The sequence below is a fragment of the Sinohyriopsis cumingii genome, chromosome 16 (assembly GCF_028554795.1).
Source record: "Sinohyriopsis cumingii isolate HCF-2022 chromosome 16, ASM2855479v2, whole genome shotgun sequence".
In the NCBI taxonomy this organism is placed as follows: Eukaryota; Metazoa; Mollusca; class Bivalvia; order Unionida; family Unionidae; genus Sinohyriopsis; species Sinohyriopsis cumingii.
This window is the reverse complement of record NC_142976.1, coordinates 97,561,347-97,581,581: the sequence shown is the minus strand read 5'-3', so window position 1 is coordinate 97,581,581 and position 20,235 is coordinate 97,561,347. Positions and strand designations below refer to the sequence as shown.

General features: G+C 35.9%; 1 protein-coding gene across 2 annotated transcripts in view; it reads left to right on the top strand.

The window, feature by feature from the left end:
• The window catches only part of LOC149781031 (uncharacterized), a 146,496-nt gene that overhangs the window by 90,347 nt on the left and 35,914 nt on the right, over window positions 1–20,235 (top strand). For both annotated transcript variants that reach the window (XM_089938166.1, XM_089938165.1), the window contains exons 18-22: window positions 400–517; window positions 2,836–2,976; window positions 5,686–5,752; window positions 7,517–7,604; window positions 15,166–15,249. In XM_089938166.1, the coding sequence (XP_089794292.1) occupies window positions 400–517; window positions 2,836–2,976; window positions 5,686–5,752; window positions 7,517–7,604; window positions 15,166–15,249 (498 nt within the window). The remainder of the gene's footprint in view (window positions 1–399; window positions 518–2,835; window positions 2,977–5,685; window positions 5,753–7,516; window positions 7,605–15,165; window positions 15,250–20,235) is intronic.

Here is a 20,235-nt window from a genome sequence, read left to right as displayed (position 1 = left end):
ATCAGAAATGCACATCTTAGTGGTTAGAGCATCAGCCTTGGATGTGGGAGGTCGCAGGTTCCAACCTGAGCTGAGTCATTCCAAAGATTTATAAAAATGGTACTAACAGCTGCCTTGCTAGTCACTCAGCATTAAGAGGTTAGTGTCAGGAATGGTCGGCCTGGTGTCAGGATAATGTGACTGGGTGGGACATGATCCTGCATGTTTGCAGCATGATGCCCCAATGCTAGACATCAGCATAAGCTGCCACATTGCAGACATCATAGCGATATGACTAAAAAATCCAAATCACACACACATCTAGATAAAATCTTTGGTCTCCTGGGAATCTGGATAACTGACATTTGACTATATTGAAATTCTACTATTTTACTATAATATGTATATTTGCATTTTCAGAACTCCATTAATGTTGGCAGTTGCAAATGGTCATGTTGATACAGTCCCCTATCTCATACTGAATGGTGCCATAGTTAATGCAAGGGACATACATGGGCGTACGGCCCTACATAGAGGGGTAAGTGTACACCTCTGATTTTGTTAGTTTGACATTGGACCTTTTGACCTTCAACATCTTATTTTTAATCATTTTGGATGTTTTCTGTATCGTTTATTTTTATTAAAAAGTACAGTGTTCAGATGCTTTTAGTTTGTCAGGTGTAAAATTTAATGTAAGATACCCATAGAAAGTTGAATGATGCCATACACATAATTTCCTTTGTAGACCGATGTTTCTTTTTCTTTATATGGAAAACCTGGTAAATAGTTTTCAGGTTTTTTTTTCTTCTGAAGAAATATTTACAGAAAGCTAAATGACAAATGTAACAAAGCACAAAGCAAAACATATGTCCCTTATAAAATAGCAAAACACATGTCCCTTATAAGGTAGCAAAACCTGTGTCCCTTAAAACAAAGCAAAAGATCCATGTCCCTTCTAACAAAGCAAAACCCATGTCCCTTCTAACAAATCAAAACCCATGTCCCTTATAACAAAGCAAAATCCATGTCCCATATAAGGTTGCGAAACCAGTATCCCTTAAAGCAAAACCGATGTCTCTTATAACAAAGCAAAATCTGTGTTCCTTGTAATAAAGTAAAGCCTATGTTCTTTATAAAAGGCATGTACATTAGGTGGTGCTCGTATGTTTTGTATTTTGAATAGGGTTAGATTTTTTTTTTTAAAATAAGAAATTCCCAGGTTTTCCTCATTGGTTAACCTGGCTATTTAAAGAAGTCCTTGTATATCTTAGATTTTGTTTTAAAGGACTTTTAAATCCCTTTATTTTGGTGTATGATTGATAGGCCTAAATTTGGGCTATAAATTATACAGCTTGGCATTAATTCAGATTTGTGCCTATTAAATAACAGCATTCGATCCTCTTGCTCATTTTCACATTCTGGACATAAGTAGTATTAAAATAATGAGCTGATAAATTTGTATGCTTTTATATTTTGTAATTCAGTCATTGCTCTGGCATAAGCTGGGTATTGCCAAATCTGTTTCCATCCCTGGAAATAGTTTCAACACTGAGCAGTTAATAATTAAAAAAAATGGTCCTATCTTGAAAAAAGGGCTGGATTGTCAGAGGATAACTATGACATGTAGTCTGTACGACAGCAAAGCTAAAAACTAGCTGCACCTGGTGGTTTCAAAGGGAGGTAGGGTGCAACAAGAGTTTTTGCCCTTTATATATCTGGAAAGAATACATTTTTTCTTTTAGTTTGGCTGGATTCATGATGTAGTAGGCTAATATCCCTAATGTAATGTGATTGGGGAACTTATTCGAAGGAGAAATTCTTTTGCTTGAGTAGCATCAGTCCCTTTTTTTGTCATTATTGTCATTTCAGATTTAACAGTGCCTCAGTGAGGACTTGCATAATATGCGTCTCCCATGTACAAAAGCTTAATTGATTTAGTACGGGCATCTGTTTTGTGCAGTATTCAAGTTTTAAACCATTGCTTAAAGCGAGAGATCTCAGTCAGGCTTCTAAACACTGGGACGTGAAGATGTTTCTTTTGTTGTGTCATTTTGGAAGTTACATTTTAATGTTTATTCGAATTATTTGGATTCTGAAAGATTAGTTCGTTTCTCTGGGAATATTTTGAGTGCTCATGCAGAATTTTTGAACAAAGAAATTTCATTAATTTAAAACTCTTGATTATTTCTTTTGTTTCTACAAGGAACTGTAGACTTCAACAGAGTACAGGAAAAAGCATACATAATTGTCTTCCATCTTGGATTCTGTCGGAACTCAAACTTGAATTTATTAGAATTTTTCAGTATTAGGACTTCAAAAATTTTATTCATGGTTTATTTTTGGATTTGATTCTTAAAATTAAGTTTCATTTTTTCTTCTTAATTTTTACAGTATTTTTCCAGGGAAATAAATAATTTGTTAAATTTTTCAAAGCTTGTTGTTTTCACTCTTTTTTGTGTTACTGTTTATTTGAGCCTAAACAAGTAACATAAGAATCCACACGTCTCTCTACAGACATTTTTGATGGGGGATACCCTTTGATTTGTTGCTAATAACATGCATCATAACACATTCAGCAGGTGGTACCAATCCTGCTATCCAAGGGAGACCATTTTCATCAAATTTCCACTTTGGCAAGCTGACGACTTTTTGATACTTTTTATTGCTCAACCTAGCTGCATTGTTTAAGGTTTTGGATGTACTGCTAATGTAGTTTCACTCAAAAAATTGGGTTGTGCAAAATCCTTGTTTAAATATTCCTATGTTTTTAATTTCTGTCTCTCTCTCTCACTATCTATCTATCTATATCTATTTATACATACATAAACTGTATTATTTTGTTTATCATCCTATCAGGCTGCTAATGGCCATGAGGAGTGTGTAGACGCATTACTTCACAATGGGGCTGACATGTCAGTACAAGATGAGTTGGGGAGGACACCTCTACATCTAGCAGCAATCTGTGGCCATGTGGGCCTTCTAGGATCTTTCTTAATGGTGATTATAGAATCATATTACTAACATTTCAATTAAATGGATTTTTCATTTGTAAGTTTATTGCTGATTAAATGCTGCTAAAAGTTACGTAATATTTTCACTTTTAAATAAAATATAAAATTTTAACCATAGTAAAATGTAGAAATACATTTGAATCATTGTTTTCTAGAGTTTCCTCTTCTGCTGTCCGAAATAATGCATATAAGGTGCCCTAGTAAAAATGATAAATTTTCCTAAATATTTTTTCTGTAAACTAATATCTCTATTTTCTGGATTGTGTATTGATATACCCAGAAAGTTCAGCACTATCAGCATTGGTCTTGGTATTATGTATTGATGTGCACAGAAAGTTCAGCACTATTAACATTGCTCTTGGTATTATGTATTGATGTGCCCAGAAAGTTCAGCACTATCAGCATTGGTCTTGGTATTATGTATTGATGTGCCCAGAAAGTTCAGCACTATCAGCATTGGTCTTGGTATTATGTATTGATGTGCCCAGAAAGTTCAGCACTATCAGCATTGGTCTTGGTATTGTGTATTGATGCGCCCAGAAAGTTCAGCACTATTGGTTTTGGTCTTGGTATTGTGTATTGATGTGCCCAGAAAGTTCAGCACTATCGGCATTGGTCTTGGTATTGTGTATTGATGTGTCAAGAAAGTTCAGCACTATCGACATTGGTCTTGGTATTGTGTATTGATGTGTCAAGAAAGTTCAGTGCTATCGACATTTGTCTTGGTATTGTGTATTGATGTGCCCAGAAAGTTCAGTGCTATTGACATTGGTCTTGGTATTGTGTATTGATGTGCCCAGAAAGTTCAGTGCTATCAACATTGGTCTTGGTATTGTGTATTGATGTGTCAAAAAAGTTCAGTGCTATCGACATTGGTCTTGGTATTATGTATTGATGTGCCCAGAAAGTTCAGTGCTATCGACATTGGTCTTGGTATTGTGTATTGATGTGTCAAGAAAGTTCAGCACTATCGACATTGGTCTTGGTATTGTGTATTGATGTGTCAAGAAAGTTCAATGCTATCGACATTGATCTTGGTATTGTGTATTGATGTGCCCAGAAAGTTCAGCACTATCATCATTGGTCTTGGTATTGTGTATTGATGTGCCCAGAAAGTTCAGTGCTATCGACATTGGTCTTGGTATTGTGCATTGATGTGCCCAGACCGTTCAGCACTATTGGTTTTGGTCTTGGTATTGTGTATTGATGTGCCCAAAAAGTTCAGTGCTATTGCCATTGGTTTTGGTATTGTGTTTTGATGTGCCCAAAAAGTTCAGTGCTATTGACATTGGTTTTGGTATTGCATTATATCCTTGCTTGTCAAATAAATGCCACTTTTAAGGGAATCTTCAGTGTATACTTTACCATTGAGAAAGTATATTTACATTTCTGACCTTGTATTGATCAAACACCTTTATCTGAGGACAGTCTTGCTTAAATATTGGTACATTCAATTCCGTCATACTTGTTTTACTTTTCATTAGCAATTGGACATATTTAACAAAATTATTCAAATGAATGAATTTTCAATTTTCAAATTTCTTATAGGTAATCAGTTTCGTCACTACTGAGAACCAAACTTTCTGATGTAATCTAGAAAATTGGCAGTACTGAATATTTAGGTTAATGAGTGTAATTCTGAAATTTGATTATGATATGTAAAATAATGAAGCTTTTACCATAAGACTGATATGTTTAAATTATGTGGACATTAGCTGTCATCATCATCATCTTCATTATCATAGTCTCCTCATCATCATCACCATCTTATGATGAAATTCTGATGATTATGATATTGTTATCTCCAGTGGCTGGTATATCTATAAATTATGCTGACATTGTCATCACCATACCATCATTGACACTCATAATTATCATTTATCATCATCGTCATCGTCATCACCATCATTGACACTCACAATTGTCGTTTTTCATCATCATCATAATCTAATGACTATGGTGATGATTATTATAAAGCTTTCACAAAAGGCTGGTATATCAGAATTATGCTGACATCATCGTCCACAGCACTATTATCAGCCTCATCATCTGACATCATAATCTAAATCATCTGACATCGTAATCTAAATCATCAGACATTGTAATCTAAATCATCTGACATAATCTGAATCATCTGACATCATAATCAAATCATCTGACATCATAATCTAAATCATCAGACATTGTAATCTAAATCATCTGACATAATCTGAATCATCAGACATCGTAATCTAAATCATCTGACATAATCTAAATCATCTGACATCGTAACCTAAATCATCTGACATAATCTAAATCATCTGACATCGTAATCTAAATCATCTGACATCATAATCTGAATCATCTGACATCGTAATCTAAATCATCTGACATCATAATCTAAATCATTTGACATAGTAATCTCTCAGTAATAGAGTCAACAATACATTACTGCATCCTATCATAGGCCTTAAGAAAATTATTATGTTAACTCTGATTTTTCAATAGAGAGTTATTGATAAACTTCAGCAGAAAATAAAATGTTTGTTTAGTTTGGCCTCTTGGCTTTTGCACAGAGTAACAATGCAAACTGATATGATTCCTGTAAACTATGGCCAGGTAACTGTTGAGTTTGTTATGCATACATTTCTGAAGTATGTTCTCCAAGGATTTACATTGAATTTTGTATAAAAGCCATGTTTGTTGTTTATTTCAGATGGGACCAGTTGGGAATTTAGAAGATAAGAAGGGATACACACCGCTTCACTTTGCTGCCTATAACGGTAAGCTATTTATTCCAGTTATTTCATGATTTCTTTCCAGGCATTATTTCTGTATTGTAGGTCATCTGGCAAGGAATATCTCATTTCTTTGATCTGTTTTGCTTTGAGTTTTTAATTTGTTGTTTTAATTAAGTATTACTGAAATGGTATAAATGTCAATTTGGTAATTAGTTAATGTAATGAAAGGTAGCTTGCATCAATGCAAAATTATGAAATTGAATGGTTATGGCCACAATTGACTGTTGGCTTAAAAAAAGGATACGACACAATCCTGGAATGAAATACTGTCACACATGTGTGATGTAGATAGAGGTGTATCTCAGTCATTAGGATGCTTTTTTTTTCTTCTTCTTTTCTTCCAGGACGAAGAACTCAGAGAGATCCCTTTTTCTTCTCATTCATTAGAGTGCTTCTTCTCAGTCATTAGAGTGCTTTTTTTCTTCTTCTTCTTCTTCTCAGTCATTAGAATGCTTTTTTTCTTTTTCTTCTCAGTCATTAGAGCGCTTTTTTCCCCTTCTTCTTATCAGTCATTAGAGTGCTTTTTTCTTCTTCTTCTTCTCAGTCATTAGAATGCTTTTTTTCTTTTTCTTCTCAGTCATTAGAGTGCTTTTTTCCCCTTCTTATCAGTCATTAGGGTGGCGCTCACCAGATAATATGTACTTTTGAGAGAGTGACGTATGTAAGGTGAAGTAGTTCGCATTTAAAACATGCACAGTGGAGAGAACGTTTGCATACCTCTATGCTACATTAATGTAATGTGGATGATATTTCTTTTGGATATTGTACTTTTGGAAATTTTACATGACTTAAGCACAATGCTAACTAAAATGACTGCTCCCTTGTGTTAAAAAATCAGTCTGAATTAGTCTAAAGTACACTATACATAGCAGCTATTAAAATAGGGAAAATGAATTTTGCCAGACTAGACAATACCAGCTTCTGAAAGTGCAATGAATGAATTACCAAATATATAAAATGTAAAAAAAGTTATTGGCTCTTTTTTATACAATTGACCTCTGAAGTTCAGGAAGTGAAAATGACCAAGTAGAGCTAGCACTTTTTTGAAAGGTGCACATTTGAAGTAAGGCCAAGCTGTATACTCTATAACCCATAGTACACCCATCAGTCATACACCAAAATAAAGGGAATTAAAGGTTCTTTGCATTATATCTAAGATATACAAGGTCTTTTTTAAATAGCCAGTATAACCAGTGAGGAAAGCCGGGGACATTCTTTTTCTTTAAATTCCTAACCCTATGCAAAATTCGAAACTGTATAGCGCCACCTAGAGTGCTTTTTTTCTTCTTCTTCTTCTCAGTCATTAGAATGTTTTTTTCTTTTTCTTCTCAGTCATTTGAGTGCTTTTTTTCTTCTTCTTCTTCTCAGTCATTAGAATGCTTTTTTTCTTTTTCTTCTCAGTCATTAGAGTGCTTTTTTCCCCTTCTTCTTATCAGTCATTAGAGTGCTTTTTTTTCTTCTTCTTCTTCTCAGTCATTAGAATGCTTTTTTCTTTTTCTTCTCAGTCATTAGAGTGCTTTTTTTCTTCTTCTTCTTCTCAGTCATTAGAGTGCTTTTTTTCTTCTTCTTCTTCTCAGTCATTAGAATGCTTTTTTTCTTTTTCTTCTCAGTCATTAGAGTGCTTTTTTCCCCTTCTTCTTATCAGTCATTAGAGTGCTTTTTTCTTTCTTTTTGGCCAGGACAATGAACTCGGAGAGATCCCTTCCAATGTTAAGCACATTTTAATCTCATAATTTTGTTTTGCAGGGCACGATGGGTGTGTAGAACTTCTTCTTGAGCATGAACAACATAAGAATTTTTCAGGGAATAAATTTACTCCACTTCACTCTGCTGTGTAAGTTGACTGCTATATATCTTTTAGAACTGGAATATTTTAAAATTTTAATTTATTGGATTTGATGTTTTGGGTTTAGTCACATATTCGTATTTAGTATTTTATTTCTGCCTCATATTCAAAAATAAATATGCTAGTATGAGCACTAACTGGTTACGTCCAATTATAAAATTTAATCGTTAGGAAACACACTACCTTAAGGACAAATCACACTGTTCTGATACAGTTTCCCTGAAACTGAGTATGAGATTTGTGTACAAATAACTGTGGAAAACAGCTCAAAATTACAATATCACTGATCTCCGTTTCGAGATACCTTGGTGCCATCTGTGATCAGAGAAAGTAATGGATGAATAAATGGAGCTAAAATTCACTAAGTAGGTTGGTTTTGGACAAGGATTATTTTCATTGCATAAGGTGAATCTTTCTATTCTGTGATAATTAAGGTTATTAAAAGGATAAAAAACTATCACAGTTATTTTCCTTATGCAGAATTTGGACTTTAAGATGCATAAATATCTACAGTTGGAATTTTTCCCTATAACCTTTGTAGAGCCAGGTAATTGTTTGCTTATTAAAATTGTTAGGACAATCATTGTCTAGAGAAACACTGCAGTTAAATATGGCAGCTGGTCCCTATCAGAGTGCAGAGCTATCTTACTTTACAGACATAAAGTTGTTTCTATCTTACGCTGTGAAGCAGGTACATGCAAAAATGTAAAGAGAATGTTATGTACTGATTCAACTGATGAAGTATACACTCAATTTTATGTCCAATATCCAGTTAAAATTATATTTATGGATTGTGTAAAGTACCAAGGAAGTTTCTGATGACAAATCATATTGGGAAAATGATCCTTTTCATTTTCAGAAACATTCAGAGTTGTTCGTTTGTTGTTCATTCATATTATTAAGCCTTGATTATATTTAGGTGAGTTTGCAAATGGGATATGCTACCAATTTTCTTTAGTTAATACTCGTGATCAATTTTTCTATTCACACTAGTGATGTGGCTTTCTGGCTATGCAAATCACAGACTGGTGACATCTTTTGAATCGTGAATCCTCTTGTCATTACCAGACATTTAAACATTGGTGTCAGTTCATAAACACTAGCTGCAGATTTTGTTTTGTTAATTATACCCTCCATTGTCTTGATTATGTCTGAAATCTTATTACAAAGGTGTATTTTAACAAATTGAACCCTTTGATAAAGATTAACTCATAATTGAGTTTCTCTTCTGTTCTACAGAGCAAGTGAATGGTATGACATTGTTATTTGTTGGTTTTTTTCTTCATTCCTTTCCTATTAGCAGGCCTTTGAAAATGTAATTCAGCCTGTAAAAAAAATCATAGATGAATAACTTTTCATTAATAAGGAAAACCCACCAACACTGTCTGAGAGAAGAGTTTATGGGATGGCTTGTTTGTTCATTGTCCATCTGTCAGTTGCATAAGTTTGCTTCTTGTAAACTGTTTGAAGAATTAATTTACCTTCATGCCAAGGTCTAGTTGGTACTGTGTAAAAATGGTGCATGATGTCTAGTATGGTCACCATGGCAGCAGTCTTGAAAATCATACCACTGTCCCCATAGAATGGAAAGCTATATCAGCATGAGGTTTTTGCCAGAATTCTTAAAGAATATGGTGCCAGTCTGACATCCAGTATGGCCACCATGGCAGCCATCTTGAAAATATTGTTATTGCTACTCCACCTGGATGTGGGTTTTCCACCAGGTGTTTAATTACAATGTCTTGTTGGTTCTAAATGAACAGGGTGCCAATATGACATACAGTATGACCACTATAGACGCCATCTAGAAAATCTTGTTATTGTAGTTCCTTTGAAATCGAGATTCATATCAATATAGGGGTTTAGCCAAAACGTTTTTTATGGAGTCTGGCTGATTTTATTTGAATTGTTGCTGATCTGACATCCAATTTGGCCTCATTGGTAGCCATTGTGTTCCCCAAAAGACATCTAGTTTGTCTTAAATGAAAATAGTGCTGGTATTACATCCAATATGGCTCTTTAAAAGTCATCTTAAAAATCTTATTGTCACCACTCCTTCTGAATGGATAGTCATACTGACATAGGTTTTTCACCAAAAGAGTTCTTGTAATGTGTAATTAGTCTTAAATGAAAATGGTGCCAATCTTAAATCTAATACGGTCATCATTGAAGCCATCTTGAAAATTTTGCTGTTGCTGAAGAATATCAGAGATGGTTTCAACACCCAGTATTTAAAAAGAAGCAAAGGTCTAACCTTGGATTCCTGGAAGTTCTTCCCAGCTTTTAGACCATAAATTTTCTTGTTTATTATTATTTTTAATAAACTGTGCAAACAAACAAAAGTCATCAGTCCATACCTTTCTCAGGTAGCAAATATGTTAAAATAACCTGTTTCAGTGATATTAAAGGTATGATATGTTAACATACATATAAATATATGATGATCACTTTCAGAATTATCTATTTGTATCATCCATCTACTGCTCAGTCCATCTGTCCCCCCCCCCATCTTTCTCTTCTAGCATCATTGAATATGTATTTTTAAGAGTAGAAAACCTTACTAATGTGGTTCAGATTACAAAGCGAACAGTGAAAAGTTATAATAAAAGTTTTAAAAATTAAGATTGAGTGAGTCATGTAATATCATCTTTTTTGCAACTCAAAATTCATCCACACAGATTGGCTGACATCACAGCCCTTTTATGTTGATCGCACGTATTGCAAAAAATCAAAATGTTCTGCGATCATAATTTTCTTTTGCTACATTTATTACCTCCAGTTGTCTTTCATTAAACATCAAGAAAACAGCACATAAATAGCCGTTATGACCTACACTTCACAATGCTATGCTTAAAATAACATTTCAGGTGCCTACCTCCTACCTCCCAAATCCAGTCCTCCACATAGCCTTACAAAGTCTCTCTGTTTATACTTTGGGTAGACAAAGGGAAGTAACTACAAAGGGAAGTAACTCTTACAGATTACCTCCCTTCCTTTTGGGTCTCCACTCATGTGGGTGCTGTATAGAGGAAACCAGAAAACAGGCAGCATAGTTGTCCTCGCTTTTTTTGTTGGTACAAAATCTGTTCTTGGCTTGCCTTCATCACAAGCAGCCTCAGATGGGATGTCAAGCATCCAATATTTGATTCAAGTTATATTCAAATATGAGAACCTTACTGAAACAGAGCAAGCGATAGGAGATTATCTCACCCTACTTCTTGCTGACCAACAGGGAGGACAGAGAGGAAACATTTTTTTTCTCCTCTTGTAAGCCTCCCAACTCCAAAACAATGACTTACCACCTCTATTGCCCCTGGTAACCCTCAGGTGGTTCCACAGCTTATGGAACAGTTTATTTCCCTGCAACTAGTGGTTAATACAAATGGTTTCAGAGGGGCTCTGCATCTCATTAAGCAAACCCCCTCCCCTCTTAGTCCCCTTCATGATGGAGACACTGCCTGACTACATGAAGGCTGATATATTGCAAACCCCCTCCCCTCTCAGTCTCCTTCATGATGGGGACACTGCCTGACTACATGAAGGCTTATATATTGCAAACCCCCTCCCCTCTGTCTCCTTCATGATGGGACACTGCCTGACTACATGAAGGCTGATATATTGCAACCCCCCTCCCCTCTCAGTCTCGTTCATGATGGGGACACTGCCAGACTACATGAAGGCTGACATATTGCAGAAGGAGATAAAGACATTAATAGAAAAAATGGTGGTAGAGATCATTTTAAAAAATGGCATCCCCAGGCTCTATTCCAGGCTGTTCTTGGCAAAGAAACCCCGTGGGAAATTGCATCACATTACAGATTTAAGCAATCTCATCATGTTAATAAAAGCCCTAAAGTTTACAATTTAAACAGCAAGGTCCATATGTTTGTCTGTATGACCCAACAAATATACAGTAAGCTATATATATGCAACACCAAGAAAATACCCGTGCAGGGGTGCAGTGTATCTGTGTAACATTACCCAATCGTACAATCAACTTCAGCCCATGTGCTTTTGCCCGAACACTGGACTTTGTCTTCACACTTTTCTGCAAGTCTTCCTTATTTGGGATGTCAGTGTACCTAGATGATGTCCTACAAAAACACTTGCTTCACAGTATGCACAATTTACTCTGTCACATTAGAAATTTAGGGTAAATATGAACAAGTCTTCATTTGTTCCTCTGGCCGAGTCATACCAAAGACTTAAAAAAGGTACTAACAGCTGCCTCACTTGGCTCTCAGCATCAAGAGCTTAGTGTTAGGACTGGTCAGTCTTCCTCCCAAAACACTTCAACTGCATTGTCCTAACATCGTATATCTTCCAAAAATTTATAATGGTGAGAGAGTTACTTCCACTTCAGTACAACAGATGATCTCATGATCTTTCAAGATGGCCTTCCAGTCTCAATGGCATCCAGTTTCTTGTCTGTTAGATAAGCAAATAAAGATCTCATTGCATTTCAAGATTCAGTGGCAGAACAGAGAATGGCTTGCGCCAGGAATTCCATTGAAAGCCCTGCAGCAGCCACAGGTCAAAATCTGTTGAGACACAGGCTTGTCAGGTGGGGGAGGGGATCCACATGCTACCAGATTTGAAGATGGGTCATTGGAAAGTGGACACAACAAGAGAGAACTGTTCATATCAACCTATTGAAAATTAAAGCAATCCTTTAAGCCTCCCCAAATAATTGTATGTCCCCTCATGTCAAATGATCTTTTGAGAGAGACAAGGTTACAATACCTGGTACATGCTCTTTGAATTTTTCTGAAGTGCACAAAGTACATCCAGTCAGATGTCAGACATTTTTTTTCATACTAAACCCAGGGAAACAAGATGTAACAAAGCAAGCATTATTGTCCTTGTTATAAAGGGAGTCATCCAATTAGCATACTCTGATCTCTCACAAAATTAGGTGCATCTGATTAGGATTTCAGCTGATGAAATATTATCTATTTCTAGAAGCCTTGCCTTTCAATGTAATGTCTCAGTTAAAGATATAATGAAATCAGGTGGTTGGTAGTGTTGGACATTTCAGTGGTGGCCAGTTATCTTTGGAAACAAGATGGAACGAAGTCACCACAACAGTGCCTGTTGATATCATACCTTGTTTGTGTTCATGAAGTAAGCATCCAGGTACAATACATTTGGGGTAGGCTCAATGTTCTGGCCGATTTGTTATCAGCAAGGGGGCAGCTACTGCACACAGAGTGGAATCTCCATCCATCTTCCATCAAGTGTGCAACTAGGTTGGCTGATGGTAGACCTGTTTGCGACAAGGTGGGACAACAATCTGTTCACCTTTGTCTTCCCATTCCCGGGTCCAAATGTTTCTGCTGCTGAAGACCTTTCATTCGACTGAGAGGGAATATGAACCTATGGCTTTTCCCCAGCAGTTTTGAGGAAATCTAGAAAATGAGGGGCACAGATTTCAAAATAATCCTGATTGCCCCTTGATGGGGTAAGTCCTGGGTCACTGATATGCTTGACTTGATGACAGATGTGCCCAGGAAAATCCTAGTGACCCAAAAGCTTCTCAAACAGCCACAGTTGCTGATCTTTCACCCATGTCCAGAGAAACACATGGCTCTTACTTTGGCAGACCTTGTGCAAAAATAAATGCCAATCTAGAGAGGATTTCACCAGCTAGACAGCCCTCCATTTTGAAATTATACAAAGAGAAATGTTTTTTTGACTGGTATCCTGCAAATTTCGTCACACCACTGTCAGCCTCCATTCCGCAGCTGGCTAACTTCTGTCTTTGTTTCTATGAGAGGAAGAAGCTAGCACCAGTAATGATCAAGGGATATTGCTCCATGATTTCTGACACTCATGAGCATCCTGATATGAGTCACAACAAAGATCTCAGATTTGCTAATCAGCTTTGATCTGTCCCGACCTGACTTTACCCTCCTGTTCGTAAAGTGGATTTGATCTTGACATGGCTCAGCTCTTGCTTAGTTCAAACCTTTGTCCACTGTCCCACTTAAAGAACTATCATACAAGACATGCTTCCTGATAACCTTGGCTTTGGCATCAAGAGTAAGTCAGCTCCATTCTGTCTTTGGATAAATACAGTTTTACTTCCCATGGTTCAGTCATTTTAAGTTGATGACATGGTTGCTGCCAAAAAAAATCACCAGACCATGCCTCTACACAGCCACATTCTCAGGTAGGACTTTTGCAGGATTCACCCTAAAGAGAAACATTTTTTGGTAATTATGTCCACAGGGGGGGTTCCTTGCACATGAATATACACTTACATTTGGTTGTGTCTGTTATCATTTGGAGAGTTTTACCTGTAGAAGTGGAGAGTTTTATTTTTATAACCTACAGGATATGTCATCTATCATTTGGATTTTCACCTGTAAAAGTTGAGGTTTCTTTTACCCTACAGGGTATGTCTGCTATCATTTGGAGAGTTTTACCTGTAAAAGTTGAGTTTTTTTATACCCTACATGGTATGTCAGTTATCATTTGGAAAGTTTTACCTGTAAAAGTTGCGAGTTTTTTACCCTACAGGGTATGTCACCTATCATTTGGAAAGTTTTACCTGTAAAAGTAGAGTTCTTTTTACCTTACAGGGTATGTCAGCTATCATTTGCAGTTTTACCTGTAAAAGTAGAGGGTTTTTTTTTACCCTACAGGGTATGTCACCTATCATTTGGAGAGTTTTACCTGTAAAAGTTGAGAGTTTTTTTTACCCTTCAGGGTATGTCACCTATCATTTGGAGAGTTTTACCTGTAAAAGTAGAGAGTTTTTTACCCTACAGGGTATGTCACCTATCATTTGGAGAGTTTTACCTGTAAAAGTTGAGAGCTTTTTAGACCCTACAGGGTGCCTTTAAGTGGGGGCTAGATGCACAGCATTTCTTCCTCATCTTACCTGTTCTCCCAATGTTAATATGACTTGGTAATTGATGGATTAAGGTTTATAGCAAAAATACTAACAAATCACATGACCATAAATCCCTATATATATATCTGATATATGGAATGCCACCTAGTGGTTTAAGGGGAGGTAATCTGTAAGTGTTACTTTCATTTGTCTGTATAACTTATAGACTGAGAGACATTTCAAGTTGAATTTGGAAGGTAGCAGAAAGTAATGTCTAATGTTAATATGTTTGTGCAAGTATTTGTCGAGAAATGCACTTTAATTTTTTTTAAAAATTAAAAAAACTTTTTGGAGAATGTAAAAGAAATTGAATTCACTTGAGTGACATTTAACTTTATGAATTATTGGAATTTATAGATTTTGAAGATTTTAGTTAGATTATCCTGGGATAATATTAGTTGATGTTCAAGTTCAAGTTAGAGAGATGCATTCAGTAATCGATCAATTTCTTGTTTTCAAATTTCTGTATAATCAAGTAAGTATAATTTGTTTCCCTGTATGTTGTAGCCAAATTTTAGTTTTATACAAACAAATCATGATTATGGAAGTTGGAATTTAGCAACACTCCTGGTAGCAAGGTAAAAAGATGTTCCTATAGTGTTAAGTAATTTCAGTTTTATTGAAGAGTCATTTCTGGATGTATCTTTTCAGGATAAATGGGAATGATACCTGTACAGAATTACTGATAGATACATTGGGGGATGGTATAGTCAATTTAGAAGATTCCAAAGGGAGGTGAGTTGTTAATGACAGACAGTTGCTTGTCCTGTCAATGACTGATGTAAACAGTAGAAAATTCCTGTACTGGTAGTCAAATATTTCACCTGATCTTAAAAGGAAATTCACCCATGGAGACAAAAGCAAATGAAATTAAACCATGTGTTGACAAAAGTGGTTCTGCCTCACTTATCAACATAATTGTAATGTTGATGTAGTGAGCATACCTTCCATCCTCCAAGACAGTGTGTTATGAGGTTCCAAAGGTGTATGGGTGGGTGGGTGGGGTCAGTTCAGGTGACCCAAGAAAGTATTGTTGTACAGTTAAAAGTAAGTTACCTACTCCTATAAGAAGATGATGCCTGATCGGATGTAGAGATATTATCTCCCATCTTCTGGCGGGGTCTAATCATCCCCTGTCCCTGACCGGTTTTGTTTTTTTTGTAACTCATTGGAGGAAATTGTTGAATAATTTTTTTAACTGAAGTCTTGTCGGTGAGAAGTTTATATACCCCAGTGAAGCTGCAATTTTGTTCATGTAACAATTATTTATATTGTCAAGACCTTTGTTGCAGTGGGTGTACTTATTTTCAGACCGCATTTATGCAACCGGGTTTCGAATGACATAATCTTCATGCAGCCGTGATTTAGCTTAAGTAGTGGTAAAAAGATAAAAGCCAGAATTATGTTTCTGTGTAAAAATGGGGGTAAAAATAAGTGGCTAGATACTCTTTACTCAAAACTCATGAAATATTTATTTTATTATTACAACTGCTGTGTATTGTGTAGATAACACAGTTAATGCTTGTATTGCTAGACATCAAGCTTCTGTAAAATTCTGTGCTGTTATGTAGTTTAGTGGTTATTTATTATATGGGTTAGTGGTTATTTATCATATGGGTTAGTGGTTATTTATTATATGGGTTAATGGTTATTTATTATATGGGTTAGAGGTTAGTTATTATATGGGTTAGTGGTTATTTATTATATGGGTTAGTGGTTTTTTTATTATATGTTAGTGGTTATTTATTATATGGGTTAGTGGTTATTTATTATATGGGTTAGTGGTTTTTTATTATATGGGTTAGTGGTTATTTATTATATGGGTTAGTGGTTATTTATTATATGGGTTAGTGGTTATTTATTATATGTTAGTGGTTATTTATTATATGTTAGTGGTTATTTATTATATGGGTTAGTGGTTATTTATTATATGTTAGTGGTTATTTATTATATGGGTTAGTGGTTTTTTATTATATGTGATAGTGGTTATTTTTTATATGTTAGTGGTTATTTATTATATGGGTTAGTGGTTTTTTTATTATATGTTGATGGTTATTTCTTATATGGGTTAGTGGCTATTTATTATATGGGTTAGTGGTTATTTATTATATGTTAGTGGTTATTTATTATATGGGTTAGTGGTTATTTATTATATGTTAGTGGTTATTTATTATATGGGTGAGTGGTTTTTTATTATATGTTAGTGGTTATTTATTGTATGTTAGTGGTTATTTATTACATGGGTTAGTGGTTTTTTATTATACGTTAGTGGTTATTTATTATATGGGTTAGTGGTTTTTTTATTATATGTTGGTGGTTATTTCTTATATGGGTTAGTGGTTATTTATTATATGGGTTAGTGGTTATTTAGTATATGGATTAGTGGTTTTTCATTATATGTGATAGTGGTTATTTATTATATGTTAGTGGTTATTTATTATATGGGTTAGTGGGGTTTTAATATATGTTAGTGGTTATTTATATGTTTGTGGTTATTTATTATATGGGTTAGTGGTTTTTTATTATATGTGATAGTGGTTATTTATTATATGTTAGTGGTTATTTATTATATGGGTTAGTGGTTGTTTATTATATGGGTTAGTGGTTTTTTATTATATGTGATAGTGGTTATTTATTATATGTTAGTGGTTATTTATTATATGGGTTAGTGGTTGTTTATTATGTGTGTTGGTGGTTATTTATTATATAGGTTAGTGGCTGCACGAAAATTATGTGATTTAAAACATGGCTGCATCAGTGCAGCCTGAAAGTAAATACACAGGCTGCAGTAATAGGATGTGACAGTATAAATAATTGTCATCTGACGGAAAATGTGGTGGCCCTGATGGCTAGGGGTATACATACTTCTGACTAGGGGTATACAGACTTCTCTCTGACTAGGGGTATACAGACTTCTCTCTGACAAGGGGCATACATACTTCTCTCTGACAAGGGGTATACAGGGGTATACAGACTTCTCTCTGACTAGGGATAAACAGGCTTCTCTCTGACAAGGGGTATACATACTTATGTCTGACTAGGGGTATAAAGACTTCTCTCTGACGTGTGGTCTAAAGCGCTCTCCACTATGGATCACTGCCATCTCACCTCTGTCTACACCGGTTCGAGTCTCAGATTCAGCCAATGTGGGTATGTGAGAAAGCTTGCCAGTAACTTCTTGTGGGTCAGTGGTTCTTTCCGGGGTTTTCCTAGGTTCTTCCTCCACCATTAATACTGGCCGCCATGTATAGCCTATCGTGTGCTGAAAAATGGCATTAAACCCAACAACAACAACAACAACTACTTCTCTCAGACTAGGGGTATACAGACTTCTCTCTGACTAGGAATATACAGACGTTTCTCTGACTAGGGGTATACAGACTTCTCTCTGACAAGGGGCATACATACTTCTCTCTGACTAGGGGTATACAGACTTCTCTCTGACTAGGGGTATACAGACTTCTCTCTGACAAGGGGCATACATACTTCTCTCTGACAAAGGGTATACATCTCTCTGACTAGGGGTATACAGACTTCTCTCTGACTAGGGGTATACAGACTTCTCTGACTAGGGGTATACATACTTCTCTCTAACAAGGGGTATACATACTTCTCTCTGACTAGGGGTATACAGACTTCTCTCTGACTAGGGATATACAGACTTCTCTCTGACAAGGGATATACAGACTTCTCTCTGACAAGGGGTATACATACTTCTTTCTGACTAGGGGTATACAGACCTCTCTGATTAGGGGTATACAGACCTCTCTGACAAGGTTATACATACATCTCTTTGACAAGGGGTATACATACTTCTCTCTAACTAGGGTATACATACTTCTCTCTGACTAGAGGTATACAGACTTCTCTCTAACTAGGGGTATGCAGACCTCTCTGACAAAACACACTGATCAGTTGAAACAGTGATTCAACAGGACCAGTTCCCTCTGATGAGTTAGAAAGATAATGAAACTGGTCACGGACCGGGAGTGACTCCAGGGACTGCTAGTGACACCAGGGACTAGGAGTGACTAAATCACCCTAGCAGATGGGAGGGTATGCTGCAACATCCTTTCATGCAGTACCTTTTTTCTTCAGTTTAAATACAATCGGAAGTGAAGGTGACCCTCCACAGGAAACCAATCTGATGGATCCCAAATCCACCAAGAACCCTGATGAGTCTCTATGGAAGTGCATTATCACTTCTATACAGCTCCTCCACAACCACGGTGGTTAGAAGAGATACAAACACTAACCAAAAGGGAAAACTGGGCAATCCAGTTTCAGAACACCAACAAACCATGCATTTACAACAGCCTAACAATTTGATCCCTTCCTAAAACAAAGCTAGGACACTACTTTCAAACTTATCAAAGTACAGAAAATGGCAGACTATCAAGCTCAGACACTAATTAAAAAATTTGTCACACTACAAAAAGTGGCAGACTATCTTCAAGAGTGGGGAATAAATCCAAAATATTTACAAACCTCAGGTGTACTTCAAAGTTAAGAGGTCATTGTGCCACACGTAATGTTACTTACCTGTTGTTTCTGTGGCAAACAATATGTATGTGAGACAAAAAGAGAATTCCAAGGGAGAATAAAACAACACCTAAGGGATACCCATAATAACAAGAATACCCCAGTATCTGTACACTTCAAAATCTGACCACAAAATAAATGTTTTCAGTATCAGATAATAGAAATCATCCAATCCGTTGCAGAGCTCTCAAGCAACAACATTAATTGGAAATATGGCGAATTTTATTTGATACACCAGTCACATACTCTATAGCTGGTAGGGATCAACATCTCTGCCAACCATTACACTTTTGGTATAATCATTATGCTTTTATAAAAACTAAATTATGCCTTACACATAAATGTATATGGGTTACATGTTATCAGTGTATATCCCCCCCCCCCCACCAATTTTTTTATATATAATAATTTGTATTTTTCTTTTTTATTAACATCATCCCCCCCCCCCCGATTTTTTATATATAATAATTTGTATTTTTCTTTTTTATTAACATCCCATTAATCCCACAGACTGTATTCTAGAAAAGACGGCTTCTATGTAACTACGACATAAGAGTACGCTTGTCCATAAACTTACATGCATATTTCTAACAGTATTACGTTCTGTTTATAGCAGCTGCCCTATTTCCAAGAAACTTGCTGGTTTCTACTTTCAACTTTTGACCTCGGTTTCTTTTTATAGCAGCTGTATGGCTTAGTTAGGAGAGAACAGACTGGTGTTCTAACTATATAATATTTGCCTGCAGACTCTTTGTTCTAATTCATATCTGGTACAGAACCAGTCTGTAAGTATTTGGCGCCAAAAGTCCAGTCGAATTTATTCTAGTCGATGCATGTTAGAGCAAAAATATTTTTCAGATAATTTCACAGATGGATTAGGAAAAGACGAAACACATATTCAGAGACAAATACATGAATTACACAATACATTGTTCCATTCTAGGGCAGCTTCACACCCCTTTCAGGCTGTGTGGAAAGGATCTGAATGTTAGTCATGGTTTTAAAACAAAGAAGCCTTGAATTAGTTTGTTTTACTAACTCCAGTACTAAGGTAACATCTTTTTACAGCAGAACTAAATGCAGAGGCGTTATCTACCGAGTTCTTATTAGAACACGGACTAGCCTTAGCGGTAAAAGACTACATTGGTCCTTTGTTCAAATGGATGTTTTCTGATTGCA